The sequence below is a fragment of the Myotis nattereri genome, assembly GCF_964212035.1.
Source record: "Myotis nattereri genome assembly, chromosome: 12".
Taxonomy (NCBI): domain Eukaryota; kingdom Metazoa; phylum Chordata; class Mammalia; order Chiroptera; family Vespertilionidae; genus Myotis; species Myotis nattereri.
In genome coordinates this window covers 39,457,819-39,478,972 of record NC_138087.1, presented here as the reverse complement: position 1 = coordinate 39,478,972, position 21,154 = coordinate 39,457,819, and the positions used below count along the sequence as shown (strand labels likewise).

Here is a 21,154-nt window from a genome sequence, read left to right as displayed (position 1 = left end):
AATCTCAATTGTGCTATTATTTTCACTATTTTGATCTTAATATTTTATATTTGTCTTCATATTCTTTCTTGATCAGCCATGCCAGAACTTTTCTTCATGTTTTTTGTCAAAGTGCCACTCTTTGGTACTGTTTCCAATTTTATTGATATATATTATTTTATTTATTATTTCCTTTCATTTGCTTACTTTAGGTTACCTGTTATTTTTTTTTCTGACTTCCAAATCCCCAGAGCCTGTGATTCCATCATTACTGGCAGGTGTGTGCATGGTAGGTAGGAAGTATATTCCACTTGGGCATGAAAGAGTGGGTGTGAGCAAGGTGTTTGAGCCAAGGATCAAGGTGAGAGGCCTGACCCAGGAGAATACCTGGAAGAAGCTTGAGGAATGCTCCAAACCAGGCAAGAGCCCTGAGCAGTTTGAGACTCTATTCCGCAACATTCTATCTCCAGTCCCTGTGTCTCAGAGGGAGGATATGTTGTTAAAGGAAAGGAGGAGTCTGTAAAGTCTGGATTTTTAGGAGAGAAGCATCCCTCCCCAGCTGGCCACTCTCATCTACTTTTAGGCTCTGAGTGGTGTCTGAAGAAAGTTACCCACGAGTCAGTACTGGGAACCCAGAGGGCACTTTGTGTGAACTCCTCTCTAAGGGGCAGCCCAAAAGTCCCAGGAAAAGGAAGGGAGCAGAAGCTTCAGTCTCACTCTCCTCTCTTCCCTCTTCCTCAGGTCACCTCTCCCAACCCTGCTTCTCTCTCCTCCTCCCTCCCTTTGGTGAGCATTTCCCCCTCCAATGCTAGAGCCTTTTCAGGCCATGGAGTCGGTAAGACACAATCTTACCAATAGCCAACGTCCGGCGCCTACAGCCACCCAGTAAGTTCACTCGGAGCGCCTGCACCTATGCAATCAATCGTGCTCCCTCCCAGCAGGGACTGCATTTCTAGTGGCGTCACCTCCAACTTTCGGTCCCCTTCCTGGGGAAACAGGATGAGTGAAGTCTCAGGGGTCCTAGGCAGAGAGCTCCCCAGAGGTTTGCAAACCTTGTTCCACCTTTGGAATGTCCGTATGTTGACAGCACAAGCCCTCACTTAGGACACTTGGAATGTAACCGGAGTTACAAGCTGGGGACTCAATCTTTACTCTCACATCTTTGCAGACACCTAGCCCTATCCTTGGCCCCCTGTCCACACATGTTGCTGACGCTCTCTGAACACATCTTAAAACAAGGCCAACTTGGTCCTTCAAGTTTGTCAGAAAATTGAACTGTTTAAACTTAAGATCTCTATCTTGGGGCAGGATGTTCTGACATACCTGGTGACTGTCTTTTATCTAGGATCCTTCCTTGGGCCCTCCTTCTTCTTGACTTTCTTTTAGGAATCTTGCAGGGAAACTCAACCAAGCATTATCCTTGTTTATCATGGTGGAGCCAATCATTGCTGCTCCTTCTCAACACCATCACCTTTTTTTTTTTTTCTATTTCAACCTATAATTATCCAGAGACTTGGAAGCACCTTAAAATATTCCTTTAGTGGCCTGTATGCAATGTGGACACCTGTGTTTTTCAAAAACAATCACATAAAAATTTCCAGTCCCACGCTCTTCTAGAACCTTGCCTCTCTCTATCAAGAGGCAGATTCTAGTTAGTCTCCCCTTGAACCTGAGTAGGACTTGAGCTGCTTCCGTGAATAGAATGCGGTGGAAATAATGATGCACAACTTGCAAGGCAAGTTCATAGGAGACATCACTTCCTCCTGGCTCCCTGGCTGGGAGCACTTGCCTTTAGAACTCAGCTGATATGCGACGAGGAAGTCCAAACCAACTCTGACAGAGAAACCACATGGGAAAGTTTGAGTGGAGAAGAACTGGGTCTCTGGTCAACAGCCAGAATCAGCTGCCAGACATGGGGGTGTAGGAGTCAGAGGATTCCAGCCTCCAGCTTTCAAGACCTCCAGCAGAGGTCCCAGACCTCATGGAACAGAGACAAGCTGCCCCTGCTGCACCCTGGCAAAATTCCTGGCCCCTGGAATCCGTGAACATTACAAATGGCCGTTTCCACCATTCAACTTTAAGGTAATTTGTTAGACAGCCATAGTAACGAGAACAGAAAACTAAGCACAAAATGTGAACCTTGCAAGACCTCTTCATTACCTTGGCATCTGCAGACTTCTACTCACCCTCACTGTGCCACAGAAGCAATGCTCTGAGAGTGGAGGAATAGCCACAGGAAGGGTTCTGCTGCCGGAGCCAGCTCAGCCAGGAGGGAAGCAAAGAAATGGGAAACAGGAAGGAGACGGGCAGAAGCATAAGAATACTTGGGAACTGACTTTAGAGTGTATAGAGTGTAATTTGCCCAACACTGACCATTTCTAACCCTGATGTTACATCTGCTGGAACTCAACTTTTGGCATTTTATAGTCCTTCCTGCTATTTTTTAAGAAAGAAGAAAAGGTATGTGGGGAATGAGGTTTTGAATCGGTACCTCCCTCTAGGCCAGTGATGGCGAACCTTTTGAGCTGGGCATGTCAGCATATTGAAAAACCCTAACTTAACTCTGGTGCTGTGTCACATATAGAAATTTTTTGATATTTGCAACCATAGTAAAACAAAGACTTATATTTTTGATATTTATTTTATATATTTAAGTGCCATTTAACAAAGAAAAATCAACCCAAAAAATGAGTTCACGTGTCACCTCTGACACGCGTGTCATAAGTTCACCATCAGTGCCCTAGGCCTTGTCATCTCTAGCTTTCTAGCTTGTGTCATGGCCTCTCTTTTATTCATGCACATCTGCTCCTTATTGCTTAGCTTGCTAAAACCAGAATTGGGGGAATTTAATATCCAATAGTAGTGGTACCATTAGCAACCCTCACCCACATAATCTCAAATCAGCATAATTATTATCAATACTTTTCTAATTTTTTATATGACCAAACGATACAACCACACTTAATCTTATAAAGAGTATCTACACTAATAAAAGAGAAACATGGTAATTGGCATACGACTGCTACCCTTTTCAATGGCTAATCAGCGAGATATGCAAATTAACTGTCAGCCAAGATGGCGGCCGGCAGCCAGGCAGCTTGAAACTAACATGAGGCTTGCTTGCCTCAGGGACAGAGGAAACCAACGTTCCCGGCCTGTGGCTGCAGGCCTCTGAGCCTGCAGTTTAAGAAACTCTGTAACAAATACCCCCGGACTTCAGCCAGCAGATTCGCAACATTGTAAGCAAAGGCCAGAAACCTAAGAGCTGGAGCCAAGCCTCAAAGCTAAAGCTGGCCCACAATAAAAAAAGAAAAAAAGGAGCGGTTGGGAGCTTCAGTCACCCCCAACCTGAAAATAGCCCTCAGCCCCTCACCCAGACTGGCCAGGCACCCCAGTGGGGACCCCTAACCTGAAGGGTGTGTGACCAGCTGCAAACAGCCATCATCCCCTCACCCAGGCTGGCCAGGCACCCCAGTGGGGACCCCCACCCTTATCCAGGACACACTTCAGGACAAACCAGCTGGCACCCACCCATGCACCAGGCCTCTACCCTATATAGTAAAAAGGTAATATGCCTCCCAGCACCAGGACCAGCGGAGCCGCGAGGCCTCCCGGCACCGGGATCAGCGTGACAGGGGGCAGCGCCCAAACCCCCTGATCGCCCTGTGGCTCTGTGTGACAGGGGGCGGGGCCACAACCTCCCTATCCACCCTGCTCTGTTCGTGACAGGGGAAGGCACCCCAACCCCCTGATCGGCCCTGCTCTGTGCATGACAGGGTACAGAGCCCTAATCCCCCTGATGGGCCCTGCTCTGTGTGTGACGGGGGCAGCGCCCCAACCCCCTGATTGGCCCTACTCTGTGCATGACAGGGTACAGAGCCCCAACCCCCCGATGGGCCCTGCTCTGTGAGTGGCAGGGGACAGTGCCCCAACCCTCTGATCGGCCCTGCTCTGTGCGTGACAGGGGGTGGCACCACAACCTCCCCATCGACCCTGCCTTGAGTGTGACAGGGGACGGTGCCCCAACCCCCCAATCGGCCCTACCCTGATCGTGACTGAGGGTGGCATCACAACCTCCCAATCTCCCTGCTCTGTGCATGACAGGGCGTGGTGCCCCAACTCCCCAATTGGCCCTGCTCTGAGCCCGACCAGGGGCTGCACCTAGGGATTAGGCCTGCCCTCTGCCACCCAGGAGCAGGCCTAAGCCAGCAGGTCGTTATCTCCCGAGGGGTCCCAGACTGTGAGAGGGCACAGGCCGGGCTGCGGGACCCCCCCCTCCCCCCCGAGTGCACAAATTTTTGTGCACCGGGCCTCTAGTAATCTTATAAAGAACAGCCTGCTGCTTTTATTCATTTGTGGCTCATCTCAGCCTGGGCTCCCCCAAGCAGGGCCCACGACAAGGACCTGTGTGCAGGTGGTCTATATGGGAGGCGATCCTATTCCTGGCTTGGGGTTCTTGGGTTCCCCAAGATGGAAATCAAGAAGAAACCCCAGAGAAATTTCCAGACTGATTTTTATGTTCGAGCACAAGGGAAGCAGCCCAGAGGAGAGGAAGGTCCTCTGAATGGCTTGGGGGCTAGCTCTGCTGGGTGCTTTAATAAGCTGGGGACAGAGTGGGCTTGCATGAAAAAGGCAGGTTTTTGCAGTTTTCCATGTCAGGGTGGGGTGACTTCCTGTCCCAGCTGCATTGCCTGGTGACTATGTGGCTGCCTGTGCTGTGGGGACAAGATGGCGGACTGCTTGCTACTGCCACCCACAAAGGTCGTACAGCCATCAAACCTTGGTCAACTGTGCGGGCAGGGCAGCAGTTTCAACGTGTCGGCAATTAGAAGGGGGATAAAATCAGACACCTCTGCATTTTTGAGCAGGGAGTGGAGGGGTGATGGTATTTTTTCTATCAGCTTATCCAAATTTCCTTCTGACCACCTGGACTTGACTTGGCTTCCTGCCCACCCGGTATTTCCTGTTACGGAGCCCACGCCCCTATGCTCTCTCGATTCCAGGGAGCCAGAGAAGAGAGAAGGGGGACCTGGACGGCGGATAAACCAATACAAGGGAGCAGTTTTGAGGTTGCTACTCCAGACAGTGGGGCGTGACTCCGCAGGACTTCCTGAGGAGCATGTGGAATTCCGCCCCTGTAGCATGATACTGGCTAGTGTTTGTTGGGCACTGAGAGGCTTTGCATTTCCAAATGCTCATTTAGTCACCACCACAACACTGGGAGGCGGGTTTAAATACTCCCCTCCCCCCATTTTACAGATGACAAAGCTGAGGCTTTAAAAACAAACTGCCCAAGGCTACCGAATTAAGCAGAATAGAGCCCCACCCTCTACCTTCAAAATCTTTTTGCCACTTTACCAATGGCATCCATGTTGCAAAGAGGGCAGTGTGGCATCTATGGTGCAAAGAGGGCAGTGTCATCCGTTGCTCTCAGAAGCTCTTGGAAAATACAAAAATTTGCATTTGCTAAAAAAAATAAAAAAATGCAAAAATCCTTTTGGCCCCAAATCAAAAGCCTCTGAGGAAAAAGTCCCCACATGCACAATAATGATCTGGCAAACTCAGACCCAGGGCTTCCAGCTCGAAGGCTGGCTGAGAAGGAACATTCTCGGCACCTGTGATAAGCGTCTCCAGCCCATGTAATGTGCGTGATTATGCAGCGGACAAGAGCTCACAGACACACATGGAACAGCAAAACCACAGACCAGTGGCAAACCTCGGCGCAAAGAACAAAACTAAGTTTAGGTCTTTAAGGAAGAGTTGGCAGAGAACAGGGCTCCTCGTGGCCCCATTGCTGTCGCCTTCCCTCATCACTCAGAGCCCTATTCTTAGTTTGAGGTATCTCAGTTGTCACTGAAAAGAACTCTCAACTGGCTGAATAATTACAGGGGCCCAGAATAGATCATTTGAAGCGGGGAGAGCAAGCCAGCAGACGCTGCTAAATTGTTAAGGGAAACTGGGCGGGTAGGAGGGAGGGTCTGAGTATTCCCTGAGGATCCCAGAAACGCCTGTAACAGGGCCTTCCCTTTTACTTAGGGAAAAGACCAGAATAGCTGGTTTCATTGCAGGAACAATGCTTTATGAAGGAGAAGCAAATCCAAAGTACAGAGTTGTTGTAAGTTTTTTTTTTAAAAAATTCTCTTTATTCATTTTGCCAGATTAGAAAATTAGAAATAGCTTTGTTGTTGTCTTGTACTTTTAAAATTAACATATTCTCACTAGAGGCCCAGTGCACGAAATTTGTGCATGGAGGTGGGGGGTCCCTCAGCCGGGCCTGCATCCTCTTCAATCTGGGACCCCTCAGGGGATGTCCGACTTAAATCATTGTAATGGAGAAGGCATGGCCCCTCAGCCGATTTCCAGACATGAGACAGTTCACACACCCAGAGCTCTTTGAATGAGGGGAAGGCTGGGACTACTGAGGAGGGAACTTGCCACACCATCAGAAATTTATACCTCACAGCCTCCCTCCAAGGGACCTGACGCCATTTACAGGTGACTGCAGATTGAATGGAAAAGGGGAAATAATCAGAATTTGTGGGACTCCTAGTTATTGGCTTTGAACTGATAATACTTTCTGTAGACCCAAAATGCCATTGTTGCCACCAGTCAGAGAGGCCTTATTTAGGTCAAGTGATCATGGGGTTCCGGTCTATCTCATGGTGTTCCCAAACTCACCTATATAGTTATTTCCCCATTTGGGAATGCATAATTGGAACTGATCTAAGCAGCAACTGGAAGAATCCCCAAAGGGTTGTATCCATCTATATCTACACATTTCTATCTGTCTATCAATCGATCAATCGATCTATCTTACTTCTCCTGCTTCTACTACTATAATTAATAATCAGAAAATATCAATCAAACAAGGCACTAATATAATAACTCCTACCATCAATTGAATACTACTTGACATCTAAAGCCTTTAACTGGATTTACTCACTTATTCCTCATGACACAGACGTCCCTAGGAACGTAACCTCATTTTGGTCACTTCTGTGGCCCAAGTAGCCAGGCATTCAATGAGTGCATGTTACAGGAAGGACCTGGTTTGTCTGGTTGTTGATCACACTCATTTGTGATCACCACGGGGCTGCAGCAACCCAGTAACACCTTTGTCTCCCACTCCCCCAAAGCACCTGACACCCAAACATGCAGGGAAGGAAGCTGTACTTCTCCTACAAAAGCATTTTAATCATTAACTTATTATTATTATTATTTTATCTTCACTTCCAAAAAAGAATCTAATAATTCTGGAATGTTAGCCAGAGGCATTTAGAGAGTAGTAATAATCAAAACAATGGCTTTTAACCCTCAAAATATTACGCCAATTGAAAGAAGCCAGACACAAAAGGACACATTTATGATTCCATTTATAGGAAATATCCAGAATAGGCAAATTTATAGAGACAGAAAGCAGACTACTGGTGTCCAGGGGCTGGGGTGAGGTGTTTGAGAATAACTGCTTAATGGGTTCAGGTTTTGCTCTTGGGGTAATGGAAATGTCTCAGATTTAGAGAGATGTGATGCTTGCTCAACATTATGAATGTACTAGATGCCACTGAATTGTACACTTTAAAATAGTTAATTGTTAATTTTACATTATGTGAATTTTACTTCAAATTTTAAAATAAACTTTTTACAACTAGTTAAAAAAAAAAAGAAAGGCAGAGGGACATATGTAATACTTTCAACAATAAAGAACTATAAAAAAAAAGGAGAAGAAGAAAGGCTTACATTTGTTGCGCATCTACTATAGTTGACCGCTGAACATCATGGGTTTGAACTGCATGGGGCCACTCACGCTCGGATTTTTTCAAATATACAGTTGGCCCTCTGTATCCACAAGTTTTACATCTGCAGATTGAACGAACCATGGATGGAAAAGGGTATTTAAATGTGTGGTTGGGAATTTGCAGATGCAGAGGACTATATCCATTTCTTTAAATATATTTTTTATTGATTTTAGAAAGGAAGGGAGAGGGAGAGAGATAGAAATATAAATGATGAGAGAAACATTGACCGGCTCCCTCCTGCACACCCCCTCCCCACTGGGGATGGAACCTGCAACCCAGGCATGTGCCCTGGCTGGGAATGGAACCATGACCTCCTGGTTCATAGGTCAACGCTCAACCAGTAAGTTATACCGCTCCAGCTGACTCCATCTATCTATATATATAAAAGCCTAAGCAACCATTAGACTGTTCGACCAGTAGCTATGACATGCATTGACCACCAGGGGGCAGACACTCAATGCACAGGCATGGAAACATGGAACAGACTGATGACTCTCAAAGGGGAGGGGGAACGGGTGAGGATGGGAAGAGATTAACCTAAGATCTTATATGCATACTAGAGGCCCGATGCACGGATTCGTGCAACAGTGGGGTCCCTCAGCCTGGCCTATGGGGATCAGGCCAAAACCGGCTCTCTGACATCCCCCACAGGGTTCCGGATTGCGAGGGCACAGGCCTGGCCGAGGGACCCCACCGGTACACTGGGCCTCTAGTTTTATATAAGGGACCTTAGCATCCTCGGATTTTTGTATCTGCTGGGGGTCCTGGAACCAATCCTGTGAGTACCAAGGGGCTACTATAGTTAAATTTGGGGGAGTCAAAAGTTATACGTGAATTTTTTACTGTGCATGGGGTTGGTGCCCCTAACCCCCAAGTTCTTCAAGGGTCAATTGTATAAGCCAGGCCACATGATAAGTGCTCACCTATATTACAGCATGTGGTCCTCACAATCAACCCTTTGAGATCTGAGCAGTTTTTATCGTAGTTTATACATGAGGAAGCTGAGGCGATAACAAAGAAGTTACGTAATTAGCCCAAGGTCACATAATCAGGAGTTTTCAGAGAGAGATTCAAACACAGGAAGTCTGCTCAGGGACCACTATTTGCAATCCCTGTGCTTTGTTAACTTATTGCCTTCAGAGGCATTCTACTTCCTATGGCATATGCTCTGTCAAAGAAGAAAGAAGCTCACATGTACTGGTGGTGGGGTGGAGCTAATATTTCTATAGTTCCTACTCTGGGTCAGAGTAGGAACTACTTACATAGATTCCCCATTTAATTCTTATAACCACACTTTGCAGAAAGAACTACTGCTATGCCTATTTTACAGATGAGGAACCTGAGGCTTAGGAAGACCAGGCAACTTACCCAGGTCACAGGCCCAATGAGTAGACTGCAGGCAGATCAGCTGAGACTCCCGCCCTTGCTCTAAACTGAGGATGGAAGTCACTAGCTCTATGGGAGCCTCTCAGGCTGTCTTTCACAGGACCCCTTCCCTTGTTTAGCTCAATCATCTGTGCAGCAAACAAGAAGGACTGTCTAGACCAGTGATGGAGAACCTTTTGAGCTCGGCGTGTCAGCATTTTGAAAACCCTAACTTAACTCTGGTGCTGTGTCACATATAGAAATTTTTTGATATTTGCAACCATAGTAAAACAAAGATTTATATTTTTGATATTTATTTTATATATTTAAATGCCATTTAACAAAGAAAAATCAACCAAAAAAATGAGTTCACGTGTCACCTCTGACACATGTGTCATAGGTTCGCCATCACTGCTCTAGAGAGAAGGCACTCACCTCCCCTTCCTGGCCCACAGAATGAGTACTGCCATCCTTCCATGCGACCCCCTTTCTGCCCAGTTAGTCCAACTACAGAACACTGCAGAGTTGGCTTCCTTTCCCCTCTGACATGTGCATATCTATTGATGGCTAAGTATTGACTTATTTATGAGATGTTAATTAATTTAGGCCTGAAGGGGAATACAGGCACAGGGACAAGTCCTGCAGCTGGGCCTGAAACTATTACCAAATCTCCTGTTGATGTACTAGATAACATTCCCTCTTGAGAGAATGTTTCAGAATGCATTTCCCCAGACGGGGTCCACAATTCTGGCCTCCCTAATAAAGATGGACTGCTGTTACCGGCATTGAGGTTCTGGGTTCCCAAAGAGGGACATGGAGAGAAAACATGAGAGAAATTTTCAGATGGACTTTTAAGCTTATGTTTGGGCACAAGGGAGGTAGCCCAGAGGAAAGGAAGGTCCTCTGTACCAGCTGGGGGCTGGCTCTGCTTGGCCGCTTTTATAAGCTGCGGACAGAGTGGGCGTGCGTGAAAAAGGCGCGCTTTCGCAATTTTCCATTTCAGGGTGGGGCAACTTCCTTTCCCAGCTGCACTGCCTGGTGACTATGTTGCTGCCTGTGCTCTGGGGATAAGATGTCAGACTACTCATTACTGCCACCCCACAAAGGTCATATAGCCATCAAACCTTGGTCAACTGTGTGTACAGGTCAGCAGTTTCAACATCAGCAATTAGAAGGGAGATAAACTATCTCTGCATTTTTGAGTAGGGAATGGAGGGCTGGTGACATTTTTTTGGGTCAGTTTATCTCGACTTGGTTCTGACCACCTGGTCTTAACTTGACTTCCTGGCCAGCAGGTAAGTCAGCACTCGGAAATCCCATTTGGTTCTTATTCAGCTGAGCTTCAGGAGGTAATTTTCTAAGCAACAAAAATATATCTGCCATCCTTCCCCAAATATCTACTTATTCCAACCCATTTAAACTGTAGTAGCCACAGAGCACAGGACCTGACAGGGTATTTCCCTCTAAGGCCAGGTGACATGTCTGGCCCATCTGGCAGAGTAAGTTGCAAACCTGCCACAGAGTTGAGTTCCTTCTGCAGGTTCAGAACCCTGGCACCCCTTGCAGCTGCGCACATACTTGCACAGCACTAGGGTCTGGAAGAGGAATGGGGAAGCAGGGGGGGGAGGTGAGCCAGGGTCTCGAACTCACTGCCTTCAGCCAGCATGAAGGCCACGTTAGTGAATGAGGCTGGTAAGTGCTGTCTGTTTGGGGCAGCTGCCACCCAGCTCTAGCCTACGGTTGTCGTGCAAAGATGTGGGTCCAGAACCGCTAACTATACCATTTTTTAAAGAAAAGCACCAAGTCTGAATGTGTATGTAAAATCTGCCAATTTTTAAATAAATAAGTAAAAATTTTATGGCCCTGTGCAGGTCAAACAAAAGGTATTTGTGAAAGGGTTCCACGGGTTCTGGCAATTTGCAGACTCAGTTCTAACGTGCTACTTTTTTAAATTTTTAAATAAAAAAGTACACAAAATAATCAACCAACTATTTCGAGAGGCCCAAAGACGGAACTTTTAGATGAAAAGGAGGAAGACTGGACTTGAAGCAGAAAACTCTGTTTTCAATCCAAACCATACTTGTGATTCATTAGCTGAAGGATTTGAGCAAGCTGCATAACTAAGTTCTGGATTACTAAGAAAAGCAGTGTTGGCACTCCTGCCATGCTTACTATGCAGTGCTGTTACACAGGACAAAGCAGACTATCAGTTCAGAAAATTCTCATGCAAATAAAGGAACTCACAATGTGCAACCTTTTGGAAGGCAGACAATAGGTCACATTTAGCACACAGTGACTGTGTTTATCTGCACACAGACACAGTCAATACATATTTTTAATTGCCTTAGCTGGCCAGAATTCCTGCAGTAATCCAAATTTAGACAATTAATCTTTTTAATGCACTACAAAACAGTTCATGTGACTATTAATCATAATAATTCATCTGATGACTAATTCATGCTAAAACTATTGATTAAAGTTTTCTTACTCAGGGTAATTTACATGTTAATGTGTCAATTTTGATCTGGTAGAGATGCATATATGCAAATAATTTTTGTTTCATAGAAAAGATACCTACAAAGGTTATCATTTACTCAGCTGTAGATATTAACTAGTTTTGTATTTAACTTAGAATTTTTATTCTAATGTCCTTTAACTAATTGCTTATATATACCTGGTTCCTCAAATGTTCTTTAAACAAGTCTTAATATCTTACTGGTTCTTTCATTAAGTAATGGACTACATAAAAGCTTTGACATGTGTTTCTTTTATGTTTGTATCAGAATCATAATTTTATCTTTTTGCAAATTATACATAATACTAGCCTGTCTTTTCCTAGCCAAACTAAGTTCTTAGCAGCTTTCCTCAACTGGTTTTACTAATATTCTCCCATTTGTATCAACAGTATCAGTGTTGAAGTTTAAATTGAGCATGTCTTTTATCACTGCCCTGCTTCTGTGATAAAAGACAGACATTGCATTCCAATTTATTTCTCCATTCATTCCACTTTTACAACAACATTTTTTAAATATTTGGGTAAAGCAGGGGTGGGTGGGTCGGTAGGGAGGGATTAACTAGGGAATTTATAAGCACATATTCTATTGACTTTTAGAGAGAGAGAGGAAGGGAGAAGGAGGAGATAGAGAAGAGGGGAAAGGGAGGTGGGGGGAGAGAGAAAAAGAGGGAACATCAATTTTTTGTTCCACTTATTTATGCATTCAATGGTTGCTTCTTGTATGTGCCCAAACCCACAACCTTGGCATATCAGGATGACACTCTAACCAACTGAGCTACCAGCCCAGGGCCACAGTCTTTATTTTAATCTCACTTATTTCACTGAATATTATTTTTAAATATCAAATAGTTTATTTTTATTGGGATTTCTCAACTGTAATTCTTGAATCTCTTATTTTTGTTTTCTTTTAATTTTTAAGATTTTTCTACTCGTTAAAATTAAATTTACTCTTTATTTAAAATAAAATATAAATATATAAATATATAAAGTATATAAATGTATCATAAAATCTATACCTGTGGGTAAATATATGTAATTCTCCCTTCTTCTGGTAGGTTGGTTCATTCATTCATTCATTCATTCACACTTCAACACTGGACAAGAAGTAGGGCTGCAGTGGTGGCCTATAAGTTACAGGAGATGGGTATTGTGATTGTTAATTTTATTGTCCAGTTGTCTGGGGGAAGCCACAGGGAGCACGTTATTTGGTTAAATTTTATTCTGGATGTTTCTACAAGGGTGTTGTGGGGAATGAGGGTAACATCTGAATCAGTGGATTTGGAGTAAAGCAGATGGTCCTCCATATGTGGATGCGCCTTATCCAATCCGTGAAAAGCCTGAGTCAGAACCTTCCCGGAGCAGAGCAGGAAGGGTCCTGTGGGCAGGCAGCCCTGCACTCAGACGGCGGCTTCCCTGGGCCTCAGCCTGCAGGCCGACCCTGCAGATTTTGTATTTACCGAGCTCCAAAATCAAAGGAGCCAATCAATTCCTTAACACCCCCCCCACACACCCCCCACACCCTCCACTCCCCCAAGTCACTTGGGTTTCAGATTAAGTCACTCAGTAGGGGAAACATTTCTCTAGAGGACCCCACTAATATTGGTATGCAGACTCCCCTGCCCTTCTCCCTGGGGATAATCCTCCAGCTCCTCTCACGCCTCTCCCAGCCCACGCTAGACGCGATACAGAAAAACCTCTCACTTGGCGGCCTCGGTGGAAGCACAGCCCATGCACCATCAGTGTCAGGGGACCTTCGCCCTGGTGCTCGGCCTTGCACCGCGGGGCGCTTCGTCCAACCTTCCGGCTGCCAGTCAGTGCTCTGCTTGAGGGAGGCTGGCCAGGACCCCCGCCACCAACGCAGGCACGCATGCGCACACAGAGCCGCCCGAAGAGCCGGGAGCCAATCGGTGAGCGAATAGCCCAGCCCCCGCGGCCCGGGTGGGAAAGCCCGCAGGCACGTGTTTTACCCGGTTCACCTGCGCTTCCGGGCGGATTGAATTCCGTCTTCCCGCTGTGGGTTTCCCTGCACTTCCCTGCCTCCCACTCGCAGCCTGGGCTACCGGTCAGCTACCCAGATGAAGGCCTGCCCCAGCTCCCACGTTACTGCCGTTCACTCACCGAACAAAACCGGGGTTGACGGAAACAGTGAACTGAGGGGTGGACGCAGAGCTGTGCACCGCTTCTCCCGCTGGCGGAGGCCCAGCACGCGCCTTGAGGTGTGGCTACTGCGCAGGCTCCGGGAGCTGGGCGCAGGGCAGGTGGGGATGTGGCCCGGAGACCTGCTGAGGGTGCAAAGCTTCAAGTGTCCCGTGTTCCGTCCTGCACATTTGTGTGAGGTTTACCTTATGTTGCACGATCTACCCTGCGTTTACTACCCACCCCACCCCCGCCGCCAATCTGATTTTTCCAGGATGATGCATACACGTTTCCCTTGGGGCTTCATGCTTGTCGTATTGCTTTTGGGAGGCGTTTGGCCCTGGATGCTGTAGAGCTGATCTCTGGGTTAGGTTAGGCCAGACTGCAGAGTGGTGTTTCTACACTTGCAGCTTTGGGTGCTTTCTCCAGAACTTTTAATTTTTTAAAAAATGTATTTGTATTGATTTCAGAGAGGAAGGGAGAGAGTGAGGTAGAAACATGATGAGAGCTGTGCACGGGCTGCCTTGGGGGATCAAGTCCACACCCTGCGCCTGTGTCCTGGCCTGTCTAACCGTGACCTCCTGGTTCATAGGTCGACGCTCAACCATGCCAGCCTCTCCCGAACTTTTACTGAGTGGCCCTTGGAATTGTGCTACTGCCCGAAGGTCACGTAAAAAACGGGCCTCCAGAATCATCCTTGCAAGTGCCCGTGACTGCATGATGCAACCTAAGGCCCCACGGAATAAAAATAATGAGGGATGGGAGGAAATGCTGGAGCAACTCCCCCCTCAGGGACCTCCTGAATCAAGCATACCAGCCGTGTCTTGTGCCCACAGTGGCCTTGGGAAAGCAGAGGAGCCCTGACAGCCTGCATGGTGAACACTACCCTCACTCATGGCTTTGTCTTTCCTATTTTGATATTTTCCCCTTTCCTCATGCACCTAGCACCTTTTTAAAAAAATTTTTTAAAAAAATGTTTTTATTGATTTCAGAGGGCGATGGATAAAAAAATGGATGATGAGAATCATTGATCAGCTGCCTCCTGCACTCCCCCACCGAGGATCCATCCTGAGATCTGGGTATGTGCCCTGACCAGGAATGGAACAGCGACCTCCTGGTTCATGGGTCGAGGCTCAACCACTGAGCCACACCAGCCAGGCACATGCATTTTTTTTCTTAATTCTACTCCACATATACTACTTCAATCCTTCCCAGTACAAAGCAGAATATGAATTAGAAAGGGGTGGGGTAGGCACTGGCTGTCCATCCGGCACACTAGAGGACATTCTGGAATACAGGTCCTGGCTATCTGCACCCCTTAAGGTATCATAAAAAGTGCTGGAGCCAGATGACAGCCCGGCTCCTGCTGAAAAGCCTCCCCGTCTCCTCCTGTCCCTGGGTTTGCAAAAGGGCTCATTCCTGTAATTAAAGGGCATAAGCAAATTAAATCATCATGTATTTAGTGTATTTCTTTTTTCTATTGAAGAGGTTGCTTTTATGAAATAAGCAGATTTGAGTCAGTGCCCAAAGGACTGCTCAGAAATTCAAGGTACTGCACTCAGTGGTTTATGAATTATAGCACCCATATTGATAGAGACACCAAAATTATCTGAGGGATGGGATTATGGGTAATTTTTTATTTTTTATGTCTCCATTTTCCAGTGTTCAGCAATGGGCATGTGCTCACTTTTATGATCGTTAAGTTGCATTTAACAAAATGGGAATTAGTGCAGAAATCCACCATAAAGCAAGTTATTGATTGCAATGTCCACCTTTTTATTAAATTACAAAACTGTTGTCAATACACACACTTTTGGGGGGGAAAATGTGTTTGTCTCAAGTATGTGCTTTTGTGGAGCACAAACAAAACATTTCTATACCATTTTCTTGGTCTTCAAGCTACTTAGCACTGGTAGCCAAACAACCAAAAATAGCGATTATATACAGTCAGAATTTATGGAAAATACTAAAAAAGACAGATGCCTCAAAAAGAGGACACAGTGCAGAGAAAACCACAGCTCTTAAACTGGCATAAAAATTTAGTTACAACGTTTTAGTCCTTTATGGCTTTGCATAAAGCTTCAAAGGAAGAACATTTAAGACACTTCTCATCAAAGGCACTTAGCGTTGTAATAAAATACTTCTTTGAATTTAGTTGGAGTCCGACAGTATTTTTATTCCTTTTTTTTTTTTCACATTCTGTCTGACTGAAACAGTCCTTGAATACAGCTATTAATGAAAAATAGTTATCACTTCTTAATATACATGTTAAAAATACACAAACACAATTAATACAGATTTTGGTCCACTGAAGCAGGGAACAGCATCAAACGTGGTTTCTCTCTTAATTCTGAGCAAAAGCCACAAACTCCCCCAGACCCAGTCCCACAAATAGAGCCTTCGCAGCTCTGAATCTGTGTGGGTTGTCCCCTGGGCTCCCCACGAGGAAGCGGGAGCTCGGGTCCCCACGGCATCTCCACGCTGCGTGATAGCTGGACAGAACCACCCATGGCTCTGCAGGAGTGTTGCCCCGAGGTGGCGACATCAGGGTTCAGCAGAGCCAATCCGCAGGCATCTATAATTCCGTGTCCCGGTATCGGGAGGGCTGGCCGTAGTAACCGCGCTTTGAGTGTTCTGACAGCTGCTGGCGGTATTCTTCCTCCTCCACGTCACTGCCGTAGCTTCCTCTGGCATCCTGGTAGAGTGCGGAAGGACCCTTCTGTGGCACCAGGGGTCTGAAACCAAAACAGTGGGAGGGTTAAAGGCACAGCGGGCAGTCACAAGGTAGATGGCTTACCTCGGGACCACACTCTGCGCTGACAAACCAGGGGCACTGCTGGCCCCGCTGCAGGTTCCCGGAGTGGGGTATGGGAGTAACAGATCAAGGATGATGCCCACCTGGGTAGGGGGAGAAGAAGTCATCCAGGTGCTCCTTGGCCTAATAATTCTCAGCTGGACCAGGGGGTGCCTTTCCCATCCCTAAGTTTATTGGCTACAAGTGCCACTATTGGATTGGTAAAGAAATTTGCCCCTAGTTTTCTACTGCTGTAAATCTAGACTCTAGTTTCCTGTCAGAATAGCCACAAGAAATGTGATTTTTTTTTAGTGCCTATTCTCGGAAGCAGGAAATGATCCAGTGTATAACCTCCATGGGAAGACACTGTGGTCATTCCTAGTGCTTATGTAGCAATTTTTAAATGCAGCATCTTACCCACGGTCAATTGATTGTCATCTTCCCTTCAGACCACAGTTCAGCTGGGTGATGCTAAGGAATTAAGGAGCTTGGCTAACAGCCAGAAAACAGTAGCAATGAAATGGGTTAGGCCCCAGGAATTTTGCTCATGGGCTATCCTAACACCGTTTAACATAGCTGTGCTCCAATGTGCCAAGGGAAAATGACTTGAAATGCCAATGATTATGCTTTGTCAGAGAATTTTAGCACACACGCAACATTACCATGAATAACTGACTCTGTAATCTTTACAATTAAATTTGTCTAAATAAGTAAGGCAAATTTTTGATCAGGAGGGAAAATGTCTTCTTTGTACTTTGAAATGCAGGTGAAGAAAATTCTTCCCCAGCACAATTCACCATAGCTAAGATTTGGAAACAGCCTAAGTGCCCATCAGCAGATGAGTGGATTAAAAAACTATGGTACATCTACACAATGGAATACTACGCTGCAGTAAAAAAGAAGGAACTCTTGTCATTTGCAACAGCATGGATGGAACTGGAGAGCATTATACTAAGTGAAATAAGCCAGTCAGAGAAAGACAAACACCACATGATCTCACTCATTTGTGGAATATAGAGAACAACATAGACTGATGAACAGGGACAGATTCAAAGACAGAGAAACAGTGATCAGACTATCAATCCCCAGAGGGAAAGTAGGGGAGGGTGGGGGAAGGGGAAGAGATCAACCAAAGGACTTGTATGCATGCATGTAAGCCAAACCAATGGACATGGACAACAGGGGGATGAGTGGGGGGGGGAGGTTGGAGGTTAATGGGGGGGATGAGGACACACTTGTAATACCTTAACCAATAAAGAAATTAAAGATTTAAAAAAAAAAGAAAATTCTTCCCCAGGAGTCCAAGTCCTAGGTCAGCCCCTCTTGCAGACCTACACCTGCTGAGCAGCCCTTACCTTGTGAACTGGGGCGAGCCAGGCTCTGGCTTGTGGGTTTTGATTGGAACTGCATAAATATCAGGATGCTTCTGAGCAATTTCAATCTGTGGTGATTAAGAAAATAAAAAAAAAAAGAGGGAAAGAATGAATCACTAGAGTCTAGTGACTAGACCAGTGGTTCTCAACCTTGGCTGCACATTAGAATCACCTGGGAATCTTTTTAAAATTCTCATTTCTGGGCCTCATCCTCCGGAAATTCTGTTTCTTTGTTACTAATGTTGTGGCTCCACCCCATACCAAAGAAACAGAATTTCTAGAGGATGAGGCCCAGAAATCAGGATTTTAAAAAGATTCCCAGGTGATTCTAATGTGCAGCCAAGGTTGAGAACCACTGCACTAGACAATCAGCTTGCTAATTTCCTGCTGGTCCCATTTTCCAATCCCACTTTAAGGAGAAGAGGAAAAATAGAAGCAACTTTAGGTCCATGCTTTTGTATGATGCCTAGTGGTACAAATAGGAAAAACGTTTTAGGCAATGAAATCCTACCACGTGCTACAACATGAATGAACCTTGAGGACATTATACTAAGTGAAATAAGCCAGTCACAAAAGGCTGATTATATGATTCCACTTATGTGAGGTTGCCAGTGTAGTCAAAATCACTGGGGGGGGGGGGGGGGGGGGGGGAGCGGGGGGAATAGAATGGTTACCAGGGGGATGGTTGTGTGTATGAAATGGGAAGTAACTGTTTAATAATTTAATAGGTACAGAGTTTCCGTTATGGAGGATGAAAAAGTTCTAGAGATGGATAGTGGAGATAGTTACACAAGAACGTGAATATACTTAATGTCAATGAACACTTAAAAATAATTCAAATGGTAAATATTATGTACAATTTATTTATTTTTAAATAATAGTTTATTGATTTTTAAAAAGAGAGAGGGAGAGAAACATCAATGTGAAAAACATCAACTGGCCCCCTCACCCCCCTTGTCCCCCACCAGGGAGGGAGCCCACAACCCAGGCATGTGCCCCAACCTCAAATCGAACTGGGATGATGCCCAACCGAGCCACACTGGCCAGGGCTTTGTTATGTGTGCATTTTATCACAATAAAAGGAAAAGAGAAAGGCTAAGAAGCCCTGCTGTTGTGGCTGACTTAAACGACGAGAACTCCCGTGTCCACTGGGCTGAATATGCTCCACACACTTTTCCCTAAACTCTTCTTTAACTTTCAAAAGGTTATGTTTGCACATGGCACAAAAATACAAACAGTACCACAAAGTACAATCTGTGGGCCTATCAATTTTAGAACCCAGCATTCGTTAGGTTTCTAAGGCAAATCTGGGAGCAAATGAAAACTCAGATACCAAACAAACAACAAATGTTTTAACAAAAAAGTAACTTCTGAGAGGCACTGATTCTCTTGTCACACTTTCACTCCCCAGAACCCAACATAAAGCTCTGAAATACAAAAAGCAGAATCTCATTCACCTATACCCGTGGTCGGCAAACCGCGGCTCGCGAGCCACATGCGGCTCTTTGGCCCCTTGAGTGTGGCTCTTCCACAAAATACCATATGCGGGCGCGCATGTACAATGCGATTGAAACTTCATGGCCCATGCTCAGAAGTCAGTATTTTGTGGAAGAGCCACACTGAAGGGGCCAAAGAGCCGCATGTGGCTCGTGAGCTACAGTTGGCCGAGCCGCAGTTTGCCAACCACTGACCTATACCGTTAGGTTTTCTTGATTAGAAGAAAAAGGGATGCACAAATAGCTGCCAATTTGGAAATGGCACACACCGAGGACATGCCTTTAGTACCATGCACGTAAATATCCCCTTTGTGTTAGTGCCGTAGAAAAAGGACTGAAGCATTTTATTGAAATGAAACTTATTTAAAATTCCTATTGTTGGCATGCTGAAGGAACCCAGTGGTTCAAAACAATTACCCTTGCATTCTGCGCTTCCTGGAGCTCTTGCATTCTCTGGAGTCTCGCCTTGTGATCCATCTTCTCAAATATTTTTACTTTGCCCAGGACAGACTTGGACGCATTATCTTGCTCCTCGCTGCCCTCTCCTGCCTCCTCACTCTCTGGGGGAAGGACTGGAGTGGAGGGCTTCAATATAGGTTTGCAGAAGGTAGGTTTTGCTGCAATAGGAGGAGGAGGACCCTTGGCAGATGCCCCGGGAATTTCGTTACTGGCTACAGCTGGAGGGGAGTTTGGCATGTATTCATAGGATCTGGAGTAGTCAAAGGAATCTTCTCTCTTCTGGGTCCTGGCCTGCGGAGAGCAATGACATACTTTTACCTTAGGCTTGCATTTTATTGTCACATCGATACTAGTGATTTAATACACTCCATTTCCTGATCAGTTTCCATAGATGATCAACAAAGAATCAAATAGGGGAGGGCCAACAGCCACTGGCCGGGCATCCCAATCACTTCCTCACTTCCTACCGAAGAGTATTAAGAGTTCTGCAAACCAAGAGGGTGCTGGGAAGTGCTGGGAGCCCTGCACATGCGAGGGGTAGATCAGACTTAATGTCACTCAAGAGAAGATTAAAATTTCGGAGACCACCTCAGAACCAGTCAGACTTCAGGATCCAAGAGTGGATTCCTGAGTTCATGCCACATGGAGATACATGCCTTGTCTCGAAGGTGAGGCCATGAATGAGACTGGTGTAGGGAGTGGGGAAGACATATCATGTGTTGTGGCCACTTTCCCTTGATACTTGGATCCTAGGCCTGCCTGTAAGTTTTCATTGATATATTTTATGAGGTCATTAATTACTTCTGGTAGCTCACATGATCACATACTACTTTCTTCTCATCTAAACTATTGAGTGAAATAAACAAATGCCATTGGGTTATAAGGAAAAACCTCTAGTCATAGCTTTGATTCAGAAAGAGATAAAGAATCATATGACATGGGTTCTTATATTGACTTTTTTTCCTGGATGATGTCTTACTTAAAAAATAAATTAAGCTGCCCTCCTAATAAGAGGCATTGTAAACGATGGTGGTGGTATTTTTCTTTAGCAAATCATCAGTAAGGATTTTAATGGTGAATCTGAATCAGATTGTGAGCGGAAAACTCTAATTGGACAGAAAAAGAAAAATAGTCTGAGTCTGGCGATTCTGGGCATGCAGTATTTGTCAAACCTTTCTCTTTCTCCATCAATTAATTAATTAAAAAATACTGTTTTGCCGAAACCGGTTTGGCTCAGTGGA

At 45.5% G+C, this 21,154-nt stretch overlaps 1 protein-coding gene across 5 annotated transcripts in view; it reads right to left on the bottom strand.

Annotated features, from left to right (window-relative positions):
• Positions 1-15,543: 15,543 nt before the first annotated feature.
• TJP2 (tight junction protein 2) overlaps positions 15,544-21,154 on the bottom strand; it is a 107,294-nt gene continuing 101,683 nt past the window's right edge. For all 5 annotated transcript variants that reach the window (XM_081103871.1, XM_081103873.1, XM_081103874.1 and 2 more), the window contains 3 exons: positions 19,872-20,204; positions 17,941-18,026; positions 15,544-16,526 (listed from right to left, as the gene is read on the bottom strand). In XM_081103871.1, the coding sequence (XP_080959997.1) occupies positions 16,367-16,526; positions 17,941-18,026; positions 19,872-20,204 (579 nt within the window). In that variant the 3' untranslated portion in view covers positions 15,544-16,366. The remainder of the gene's footprint in view (positions 16,527-17,940; positions 18,027-19,871; positions 20,205-21,154) is intronic.